At 31.2% G+C, this 12800-nt stretch overlaps 1 protein-coding gene and 1 long non-coding RNA gene across 5 annotated transcripts; one reads left to right on the top strand and one right to left on the bottom strand.

The window, feature by feature from the left end:
• The first annotated feature begins 255 nt into the window (after positions 1-255).
• LOC105784345 (uncharacterized) lies at positions 256-1103 on the top strand. Of its 4 annotated transcripts, none has more exons than XR_008193032.1 (3): positions 256-339; positions 627-689; positions 777-1103. It is a non-coding gene; the product is annotated as an uncharacterized LOC105784345 (long non-coding RNA). The 4 variants fall into 4 exon arrangements; XR_008193033.1 differs by having other exon boundaries at positions 311-339; positions 627-697; XR_008193034.1 differs by lacking the exon at positions 256-339 and having other exon boundaries at positions 597-689.
• Positions 1104-8900: 7797 nt separating this feature from the next.
• On the bottom strand, positions 8901-12470 carry LOC105783692 (uncharacterized). Its single transcript, XM_012609284.2, has 9 exons — positions 12130-12470; positions 11831-12048; positions 11591-11705; positions 10912-11001; positions 10574-10747; positions 10351-10470; positions 9825-9935; positions 9661-9742; positions 8901-9182 (listed from the first exon to the last, which is right to left on the bottom strand). Exons 1-9 carry the CDS (start codon positions 12376-12378, stop codon positions 9130-9132), a joined length of 1212 nt encoding a protein of 403 aa, XP_012464738.1. The 5' UTR covers positions 12379-12470; the 3' UTR covers positions 8901-9129.
• Positions 12471-12800: the final 330 nt, after the last annotated feature.

Here is a 12800-nt window from a genome sequence, read left to right as displayed (position 1 = left end):
TTTCAATTTAATTCGGCGAATTATGCTTCATTTTTAGCTCTTTATTGATGATTTTAGCTTCAATTATGCAGCTTGCCAAGAAGTACCATCCTGTTGCTAATAAAAATAATCCTTCTGCAAAGAGGAAGTTTCAAGAGATAACAGATGCCTATGAGGTTTGTAATTTCTAATTGTTGGTTAAATAAATATAAAAATAATCGTTCATGCCTTACATTTCAAGTTAAAATATGTTCTATTTGGAAAACTTGTAGACAGAGATCTTGCTCTCTTTTTCTGAAGCTGCTAAAGGATGCACGAAGGATCTACAGTGTGATGCATTTGTAACTTGTGATTCTTGCGGTAAGTAGCGCCTAAAATTTGTTGGAATCATGTTGTGTTCAAGAACCATACAAGCACAAATGTAATCCACTAAATGCATAATCCCTGTAGTACTCAATTGACATTTGTTTAATATGTTTTCTCATAATCTCGTTACTGCTGGAAATCAATTTTTGCTTAATTTGTTGCAAATATTTTCCAGCATCTTTAAATAAATGTGTTTGTCTTCTCTTTCCATTTGGATTCGGTGTGCCCTTCAACTCTGAACATCCACGTCAGATAATATAGGGTCTGTGGGTTGTTCACAGGCTAGTGCTGACTGCTATTTATGGCTCCATACTGTTTATGTACCATTCCAAGTGGAGAGAAAGGTAACCTGGTATGTTCATCTAAGTTACTTACATTTTTTGCAAGTTGATTAATCATAGACTTACTGTTGCTTCTTTGTCCTTCTACAGCAAGACCTGCATTCTACAAATATGTTGCCTTCATGTTCATCTTGAATGCACTAGAACTGTTTGCTTTACCTAGAGCTTCTTCCTAAAGATCAATATACCGATATTGATGTGGGAACATATCCAAAAATGTAGAATGTGCTTTACCTAGAGCTTCTTCCTAAAGATCAGTTAGTCATTGATTTTTTTTCAGTATGTACTATGTGTTATCAAGTAGATTTGGAGTTTGAATATCTACATCTAAATTATTTTCATTTCGAAGCAGAGATCTTTTCTGTTCAATTTTCTTGTAACAAAATAAATAGTATCATTGTGTTTGTTATTGTAGAATTACAAGAGTCTTGTACTGATAGAATTTGATGGAGTTTGAATGGCTCACAGGTTTGATGGAGTTTATTTTTAATTCTTTTTAATTTTTAATTTTGTTCAATTATAATTAACACTACAAAATTATCTCAACAAAGCGAAACAAAAAAAAAAGTAAAATGCTACAAACAAATCATGTTTTCTTTTTTTTTAAAAGGAAGATATTTAACACACTATATTATTCAAATGGGTTTTTTAATAATAATTATTAAGTCATCAATTAATCAAATCTACAAAATCAATTATTTTAGATTATATTTTATAGTATTATATATTATGATTTTAGTAAATTCATATAAGAATATTTAATATTAAGAATTTTATTAAATTATATATTTTATTAAATTATATTTAATAATAATTATTTTAGATTATATTTTATAGTATTATATATTATGATTTTAGTAAATTCATATAAGAATATTTTAATATTAAGAATTTTATTAAATTATATATTTTATTAAATTATATTTAATAATAATTATTTTAAATTATATTTTATACTATTATGTATTATAATTTTAGTAAATTCATATAAGAATATTTAATATTAAGAATTTTATTAAATCATATATTTTAATTAAAATATATTTAATAATAATTATTTCAAATTATATTTTATAGTATCATATATTATAATTTTAGTAAATTCATATAAGAATATTGATTATTAAGAATTTTATTAAATCATATATTTTAATTAAAATATATTTAATAATAATTATGTTAAATTATATTTTATAGTATCATATATTATGATTTGAGTAAATTCATATAAGAATATTGATTATTAAGAATTTTATTAAATTATATATTTTAATTAAAATATATTTAATAATAATTATGTTAAAATATGATTAAATTATTTATTATTGATATTAATAATCTTATTAAAATTTAATAACAATAACAATAATCATTTACCTAAACAAATTTCTACTAAGGGTATTCTAGTCATTTTAGTTTTTTCCTTATGTTATTACACCTCCATTCCATTCAACCAAACACAAGAATACTATTATGCCTCTATTCCATTACATTCAACCAAACAATTGATTTGCTATTACGCCTCTATTCCATTACGCCTATATTCCAATACAGCGAACCAAACGTGCTCTAAGAGTGTTATGCACATGAAGGATGTGGAATGGAGAAGAGGAGGAGGAAATTTGGAAGAACATATGAATGATTTGTGTATAATTGGCCATATGCTCGATTATAATCGATAAACGATTGAAAAGAAATGATGTTTATAATTGTGCATTATTAGTTATGGTTAAAGTTCATGTGAGAAAATAAAGTTTCATAGTATGTGTATGTGGTATACTTGGTATATGATTTGGTATGTAGCAATGTCAGAAATGGTTTATGAATTAACTCATGTTGATAAGTTTGATACATAAATAAATGTGGTGCTTATCCATGCTTATAATGTTTATACTATATGTTTATTTGGCTAGCATGTTTGGTGTGTATGCTTAGACTTTGGCCAAGTTGTGGCTGGATTATGCCACATTAAATTTATAAAATTATGCATTGAGATGGTAAATGTCTAGATGGAAATATGCTTGTGATCATAAAAGGTGGTAAGGTTTAAAGTTTGTAATCTTTATTAAAATGGTTTATCATGTGGTTAGTCTTCAAAAAGAACTAGCTTGCGACTGTGGTTGAGTGTAATGTTTTTATCTTGTGTGATATGCATAGGAAATGGGAGTGGAAAGGAAATGAAATACTAAGTTCATGCTTGAAGTGTAAAATGACGCAAAAAGGGGACGTTAAATTAAACGATAAATATGTATTAGTATTAAACTTAATGAAATTGAACTGTACGTGAATTAAATGGAAATTGTAAATGATATGATTTGAATTAAATGAATTATTGTGGTATTGAAATGTATATTAGATTGAGAAATTGAATCGAATCGTCAACATGAGAATCGTGAATTAAATGAAATGGAAATGAAGTATTGAATTGCATGAGTATGTATTGGGTCTCAGAAGCCCTATTTGTTACAAATATAGTAGTTTGAAGTTATAACGTGAAGATTTATAAAAGCATGTTAAAATTTTGAAGAGTTTAAATTTGAACGAAATTTTATCTCGGTTTAACATGTTTATAAGTGTATGTGTTCTGGTAATGCCTCGTACCTATTCCGGTGTCGAATACGGGTAAGGGGTGTTACAACACAGCTCCTCCTCCCAATGTGAAAATATAACCATTTGTGCCTTTAGTATCTTGAATATTAGATATCCAACTGGCACCGGAGAATCCTTCTAACACTGCAGGATCTCTAAAATAATGTAATCATAGTTTCGAGTATATCTGAGATATCTTAGTACTCTCACAATCGCTTTCTAGTGATTCTCTCCTAGATTGCTTGTGAATTTGCTTAAACTGCTTACAGTGAAAGTAATATTAGGTCTAGTGCAACTCTTAAGGTACATTAGACTACCTATGACTCTTGCTTATTCCACTAGGTCAACACTTTCACCTTTGTTTTTGGACAGATGTTGACTTATACCTATCGGAGTTCTGGCTACACCAAAATCATCCTTACCAAATTTCTCAAGAATCTTGTTTACGTAGTGTGATTGAGTCAATACGAGACCTTCAGATGGCCTTTTAATTTGGATGCCCAAAATCATGTCAGCAAGTCCTATATCTTTCATGTCAAATCTTGAATTTAACAAGTTTTTGGTATGTTTTACCATTTCATTGTTACTTCCAACAATGGGTATGTCATCAACATATAAACATAGAATTACATATCCATCAACAGTGGTTTTGACATACACACATTTGTCACACTCATTAATTTTAAATCCACTTAATATCATGACACTGTCAAACTTTTCATGCCACTACTTTGGTGCTTACTTAAGTCCATACAAAGAGTTTACCAATCTATATACTTTTCTTTCTTGCCCTGAAGCTACATGACCCTCAGGTTGTTCCATGTACATCTCCTCATCAATATCTCCATTTAGAAAAGCTCTCTTAACATCCATTTGATAAACTTCTAATTTCCATAAAGCGACAATAGCAAGTATCATCCTTATAGAAGTTATTTTTTATACAGGAGAAAATGTATCAAAGTAATCAAGGTCTTCCTTTTATCTATAACCTTTTATAACCAATATCGCATTGTACTTATCAATTGTTCCATATGCTTTCATTTTTTGTTTGAAAATCTATTTAAAATTTAGTGGTTTAATTTCCTGATGTAGATCCACTAATTCCCACATATGATTTTTCATGATGGAATCAATTTCACTCTTGATAGCATCTTTCCAAAAAGTGCTTTCAGATGAGCCTATAGCTTCATTATAAGTTTGAGGTTCAATCTCTAGCATATAGGTTAGAAAATCTGATCCAAATGACTTTTCCACCCTTGCCTTTTTACTTCTTCTTGGTTCTACCTCGACTTCAACCTCTTGTTAAAAATCTTGACTATCAATAGTCTCTGAAGTTCATTTTGTTGAACTTGACCCAACTTCCCTAGTCTTACAAGGGAATATATTTTCAAAGAATAAGGCATTTTTAAATTCCAATGTTGTATTATTATGAATTTTAGGATTCTTTGATTCATGCACAAGAAACCAATATGCATTGATGTGGCGTGCATAACCAATGAAATTACAATCCACCATTTTAGGACCTATTTTCATTTGCTTCGGTAAATGAATCATTACCTTTGCAAGACACCCCTACACTTTCAAGTAGTTGTAGGAAGGTTTCCTACCCTCCCATAACTCATATGATGTCTTGTTCTTTTTCTTGCGGGGCACCTTATTTAAAAGGTAGTTCTTTTATAAAACAACTCCCACCCACATGTTCTGTAACAACCTAGAACTTCCAGGCATTACGTTCATCATTTCCTTTAGGGTTCGATTTTTTTCGCTCTGCTACTCCATTGGATTGAAGAGAGTGTGGTGGTGTCATTTCATGAATAATACTATGTTGCACACAAAATTTACCAAATGGTTCAACATATTCACCACCACGGTCACTTCTTACCCTCTTAATTCATTTATTAAGTTGGGTTTCAACTTCCTGCTTATAGAGAACAAATTTTTCTATAGCTTCATATTTGCTTTTAAGCAAATATACATAGCAATATTTTGTGCTATCATTAATAAAGGTAATAAAATATTTATTCCCTCATCTATTTTGAATAAAATTTAAGCCACAAATATCATTATATATTAGATCAAGTAGTTCAATATTTCTTTCAGATGAAGACCTTGTTAGTTTTGCCTCAACACATGTTTCACATTTATGATTATAATTAATGTGAAATGAAGGAATGTGTTCTAAGTTAATTAATCTACGCAAAGTATCATAATTAACATGTCCGAGCCGACCATGCCATAAATCAAATGACTCAAGCATATAAACATGAGAAGAAGCATCATTCTTATTCATAGTATTAGCTTTTACAGAGATAGAATTGAGTTTCCACATATCATTTAATACATATCCCTTTCCCACAAACATTCCCCCTTTTGACAAAACTAACTTGTAAGATCCAAATACCATCCTAAAGTCATGCATACTTAGGAGGGTCCCAGAGACCAAATTCTTGCGTATGTCAGGCACATACAACACATTTTGAAGTTTCAACTCTTTACCATAAGTCATATTTAAAATTACAGTGCATTTCCCCTTGATATTGGAAGTTGCAGCGTTGCCCATATAGAGCTTCTCCCCTTTCTCATAAGGAACCAACTTAACAAAAGAGTCATTGTCACAACAAATATGACGTGTGGCACCAATATTAAGTCACCATTCTCTTGGATTTGAATCGATCAAGTTGACTTCAGAAATCACAACGCAGAAGTCAAGATCAGATACTTCTTTAGAAATATTTTCCATAGTGTTGGCCTCATTTGTTTTGACCCTCTTTGGAAGCCTACAATCGGATGACTTGTGTCCCATCTTATTGCAATTAAAGCATTTTCCTTAGAATTTTGGCTTCTTGAATACACCACCTTTTGGTCCTAGTTTAGACCCAGTCTGAGAATGTTTTCTTTTCTTAGAGTCCTTCTTGACTTCCACTATGTTTGCCTTGGAAAAGTTAGGATTGGTTGCTTTGTTTAGCCTTTTAGTAGTACCTCGATTTTCTTCTTCAATTTGAAGTCTAACAATTAGATCTTCCACTGCCATATCCTTTCTCTTATGCTTAAGGTAGTTCTTGAAGTCATTCTAAGTAGGGGGAAGTTTTTCAATAATGGTTGCCACCTGAAAGGATTTACTTATAATCATTCCTTCTACCAGAATACCATGAATGATCAGTTGGAATTCCTGCACCTAATTTACAACAACTTTAGAATCAACCATTACAAAGTTTAAAAACTTGGCAACTAAGAATTTCTTAGCATCATCATCTTCAATTTTTTATTTATGGTCCAACGATTCCCATAATTACTTAGCCATTTTCTTGATATTGTATACTTCATAAAGTTCATCAGGTAAACCGTTCAAAATGTAGTTACAACATAGGAAATCAGAGTTGTTCCATGCTTCGACAATATTGAAGGCGGTAATAGCATCTTCCTCATCCTCTCTAAAAATAGGAGGACCATCCTTCAGAAATTTTGCCATATTCAACATGGTCAAATAGAACAACATTTTCTATTGTCATGCTTTAAAATTCTCTCTAGTGAATTTCGCAGGCTTTTCATTGTAAGTCATAGTCATAAGTAACGTTTGGTTCGCAACTTGAGCCTAAGCAGCAACAATTGCCTTAGCCTTTGAATTGGATGAGTTTTTTAACGTATGAGACATTTTTCTGTAATCTAAATGAAGAACCAAAATCCGTAAATAAATTAAAATCCAAAACAGAAGTATAAACCAACCTAAATAAGTTACGATGGTAATCTGTATGCCTTAGATTAAAACTACAACAAATCATATGTCTTAAGATTGTAAGAAAATATAATATCGTATGTAGTATTAATATGTCAGTAACAATAATAATGCTATACAATGTAGTAGCAGTAACACAACAGAATACCTGTAATCGGACAGAGTTGAAAATTAGAAGAAGAATTTTGTTGAGGCCTGTATGAACAGCTTTCTTAAGACAGATTCGACCTCTCCTCGGTGCTTTAAGTAACGTTGGACATCTGTCACCCATGATACAACAACAAATGATCACAGTAGTAGCACAACAATAGTGATAAATCGAACACAACCTTGCCTTTCTCTATTTCCAGGAGGAATGAATTTAGTAGGAGTTTTTGATATTGATGGTTTTTTTTTATGATGTGTTTTGGAAGTCTCCTATCTTGGCTTTATATAGACGAGAGGAAATGAATGAAGAGATTTGACCGATTCATGAAGAGTTTTGTTGAAAAGTTATATAAGTGAACATACACAATGAATGGAAAGATGCAATATTAAACCAAAAGCAATGAATTTGTTCACCAAGAGATACAATTATTTAAAAGATACAACTGTTCATTAAGAGACAGAACTATTGTTTAATTTGAGTATTAATTTATCATTCATCACTGAACAATTTCGAGCATATTATATAGAATATAAATCCATAATTTATTATTCAAACCTTCAATTTTATCAATAAAATAATACGCCTCAAAGTTCCAAAATATCCATTATTTTCTAGGAATGCTAACGTACAAAAACTAGTTTTTAATAGCAAAAATTGATGAAATTTTTAATAGAAGGACCCATTTGCTCTTTGACCTAATGTATAAAGACTAATTTGTCCAATTTTTAGTGGAGGGGGCAAAATGCAATCTAACTTCTATTACAAGGACCCCTATGGTACTTTTATTGTAGCCAATACTATAAAGGTAATGTATTGTTTTTCTTACCGAATTTAGTATGTATTGGTATCGATCTATTTTGGTGTACCACTTTCAAATTTTAAAATAAAACAAAACAAAATGATAGTTATTTTATTGAAGAAACGGAAGACCATGTAATGACTCCATTGATTTATTGATAAAACCCTCTATTTATAGAGGTAAATCTAAAATAGAATAAGGAAAATAATAATTTAAAACAATTCAAAATTAGGATAAAAGATAATAACTTTATTGAATATTTCAAAAAAAATTACATGTATAATTTAGAAATTAAATTGTGAATTAAGCCTTAAATATTTAACAACCTAAGATAAAAAATTATATTAAAATTAGGGTGAGTAAAACTTGATTTGATTTAGAAAATCGAAAAAAAATTAAATTTCAAATTAATTGAATCAAGTTATTCGAGCCAACTTGAATAAGTAATTTAAGTTTGAATTCGAGTCAAATCAATAATTTTGAAACCTAAATAAGTTAATTAATTATTCGAGTTTAATAATTTTTAAAGTATCTTGATTTTTTTATTATTTTTCTTTGAAAAAGTTTTCAAATATATATTATTTTAAATTAATGTGTTGTAATATAAAATTAATTATATTGTAATAAGATTTTAATTTAACATGATCAATTTTAACTCGAACAATTTCATTCAATTAAAAAAATCAAATAGAGTTAAAATAATAAAATATAACTCGTTAACTCAATTAACTCGAAATGTTTTACTCGATTCGATCAAATGCTCACCCTAAATAAAATGAATCAAATACTATCAAATTAAATTATTAAAATTTGAAAGAGACTAAAGTTGCAATTGTATCATTTAACCATGACCCTGCTCACTCAGATAAAGTCGACTTTTTTTTTTAATATTAACCACAAATTCTTTCAAAATCCAATTATATTGCAAGATTCAGATTCAGGACATGTATGAATATCTTTATCTTATTCAATAATAAAGTGAGTGAAACATGCAGATGATACAATTAAATATCAAAACACATTAAACAGTTTGAAATGTAGGTTATACTCCTACCTAAAATGTTTATTCTTACATCACATCAATAAAAAATTGTTCACAACAGTAGATTTGGTATTTTTTATTCTACCAAAATGAATTCACAAATGGTGAGTGTCACTCAGACCAAGTTGATTCTCATACACAACCTCTAAAGGTATCAATGAGTATATTTTCATCCAGATTATGACCTGCAAAAACCATTTTAAGAATTTAGTCAAATAAGTCCTTTTGGAAAAAAAAAGGGTTAATTCTACTAAACATCTTCAAACTATGGCTCAAATTTTAAATTGGTCCCAAACTTCGCAGCTTCCTAATTGAGTCCTCAAATTATCATTATTTGTATTAGGTCTTTCTGTCAACCTAGTAGTTAGTTTAATCGCTAAATGCTAACCTAGATCTATAGTGGAACATATTTAAAAGACAATGGTCATAATTTAAACATGTGTGTACCTATCCCCTGGATCTAACCTGTTAAAAAAATAGCTCCCTAATAATTTTTTAATGACAAAAGCTGATTTTTTTCACACATTGTTTCCATGCAATAAGTACATATGAAGGACTTGATTGATACAATACTAATACTTTGAGGACTCGATTAGAACATTTTGAAGTTTAGAGACTAATTCAGAATCTGGTTCATAAATCGACATTAGTAGAGTATATTACCGATAAAAACTATCCGGTTCATCTGCTTTTCCTCGTTTCTCCATTGGCGAGTAGGAACGATCTCATATATCTCTCTTACAGCCTGTAGAATGTTCAACGAGTAATGGTTCATAAAACAAATTGTTGGTGCCAAAAACAAACTATTTTTGATAATGGCATGTGACCTGCAAAGTATGTAGTTGATCAGAGTTTCCAACACGTAAAACCCCTTTGCAGCGATATACATCCATGCCATATTTCTTATCCCAGAGAATCTCCTCAATCCACAAACGGACCTAAAAGATAGTACCAGCAACCATGGAACAATATAAATGTCCCTTGCATATTCGAAAATAAATGATTCAGAAAGTAAACTAATGCATGACAAATATATTCTTCATGAGGAAAAAGATAACTATGGATTGTCGAATAACCTGACTTACGTACTTAATGAAGCCGATACAATACAAACTGTTACTTCTAATGATTATGTCATGGCTTATGCAAAGAAAACTATAAATGAATTCAGCTATAGGCTTGTCTCAGTTGACTACCTAAAGAATCAAGCATCGCATTTGTGAGCATGAAACATGGCTGCAAGTCATCCATCTAATGCAGTGTCATTGTGACAAAATACAAGACTTCTCTGGAATTGAGAAATTACATCAACTTGTAAGTGAATGAATCTAATAAATTGTGTCCAGAAGCCACCTTATGAAGATTGACAGCCTCCGTCTGATTAATGCATAGTGTGCACACACCACTATCATGAAGATCTCCGGAAGATAATGATTTGCTTTCTTCTAAGAGGGCTTCTAAATGAGTGGCATGCTAAACAATTGGAAGGAACCAATAAGGGCAGTATCAGTTAAAAGAGAGGATAGCATGATCTAAGAATATGTATACTATGACGATTGAGTTTTGTAGGACTAACTGTAGCATCATATGCTTGCCGGTTAAGTATCTGAGACAAGTCTACTTCACATCGAATAGAACGAATGATATTGGCAAGGGAGTTTATGCTATGTATTTCATTTTCCAGCTCCTCTAGAGCACCTTCAGATTGCTCTTGAGAAACCAAATCAACCTTATTAAGAATTACAACATCCTACAAGAGAGGACAAAACTTTTAGCGGATAAACACCGAGCACCTATGCAAGTAGCCAGTGAATATCAGATAATAAATGAAATAATGGTCTAGCCATTTGTAAAAAAAGGCTGAAAAGGTTGTTCCCTTAGGATGTAATATGTAAGTTGAGTGATCAGAAGTACCGCAAATGCTATTTGAAGAAATGCTTCAGGAAATGAGGAAGAGTCACGATGCCTGTTTAGCTGAAACCGCAGGTTTTTGGCATCTACAACCTATTCAAGCAGCAAAAAAGAAAGATGATGAAGAAATAGTGTTGGTTGTTTCGAGTCATCTTTATCCAGCACAGAAAAATGTATATCAATAACTTAAGCTTCACAATGTCTAACTATACATAAGCAAAACATTGATGCGTATATAGGCAACATGAATGAAAAATACATACAGACAAATACCTCAAAGTAATACACAACAAATACTACTCAGTTTCTATTAAATTACTTTCATAATGTACTAAAACACGCCTGCTATTCAGTTCAATATGCTAAGCTAAGACAACTATAGGAACATGAAAACCCGTTATTCAGTTCAATACACTAAATTACCGAAAACTATAGGAACATGAAAACCGGTTGTTCAGTTTGATATCATGTCATTCTCAAGAAGTAATCCACATTCAGCAAATTATACAAATACTTTCCATATAACCACATAAGCATATTGATTAAAGAGAACGATGACAGCAAATTGAACACAAAAACCCCATAAAGAAAAAGGACAACAAGGAGTCTAAATGCCACACACACAATCTATCCCAAGTCGTTGAATTCATATTCGAGACCGCAAATGTACTTAGTCGCTTACAGTAACTATAGAATCAAGCTTGACTGAAGATTCCAGTTGATCATCCAGCCAAAGAACGGATGCCAGAGGAGCAGGGTTTGCTAACCCTGTGGTCTCTAACAGTATATGATCAAGTCTATCAACAAAAAGAACAAAATATTCACTGGTCATCACATCAAAAATAACCCAAACACTGTTGATAATCAAGTTTAGTGTTGAAAAAGTAGAACAAAAAAGAAGGGTGAAATGGGGTAGTCTCACTTTTTCTTCATTTGAACAAGTTGTTCCAGTGCTTGAACCAAACTATGTTTAACAGTGCAACAAACACACCCATTAGCTAGCTCAACCCATTCTTCAACAAGGGCACCACTTTCTCCTTCGTTTATCATAGCCCTTTCAACTCCAATCTCTTCACCAAACTCATTCAAAATCACAGCAATCCTTTTACCATGTTGGGCATTCAATATATAATTAACAAGCTAAAAAAAAAAAAACACTTTCATCAGCTATAAGAAAGATAATCAAAACAAAAAAGTGTTTTGATGAGTTGATTTGATTACAGTGGATTTGCCAGCACCGAGGTAGCCAGTGATGACTGTTACCCCAACTGAAACGTAGTCGTTTTGAGGTTTCTCTTGATCAGATTGGGAAGGTTCCTCCACCGTTTGGTCAATTCGAATAGCAAGAGGTGGCTCTTCTTGGTCGTCAGCCATTACTTTTCCTCCTTCCTTTTTGCGTCTCAAAGACAAACTTGGGGGTTTATGGGATTTTGGAGAAATATGGGTCCTCAATCCTTCTCTTATACTCATAGGCCTACATGCTTGATTTTGATTTGGAGTCCGCTTTCAATGCTTTGGAACTTGGGTGAGTCAACCCAGTGCTGGTTTTGGGCTTTTACCTAATTTTTGTCCAACCCTAAAAAAATAGTTTTCGATGTTGTATCTGTTGATGCAAAGATTGTCAGAATGTATCGATAACATGATGAGGTATTGTTCCTTTTACAAGTAAAGATCGTTTCCATAGCTTTGTTCACTGAGAAAGGACATAGATCGTGGGTATGTGACACTTGTTATATATAATTATGATGTGAGATTATATTTTTTTCTTATAAAACACTAGACCTTTCCTTAAATAAGGATGTGGATTGTGTTTCTATTAAGTTTTCATAAATATCATCAATTGTTGATATCTTTTTGGTGATGGGACGAGCTTGAATGTAACTTTTTAAGAT

Source organism: Gossypium raimondii, chromosome 13, assembly GCF_025698545.1.
Source record: "Gossypium raimondii isolate GPD5lz chromosome 13, ASM2569854v1, whole genome shotgun sequence".
Taxonomy (NCBI): domain Eukaryota; kingdom Viridiplantae; phylum Streptophyta; class Magnoliopsida; order Malvales; family Malvaceae; genus Gossypium; species Gossypium raimondii.
The sequence above is the reverse complement of the archived record's forward strand: the minus strand, read 5'-3'. Positions and strand labels throughout refer to the sequence as shown.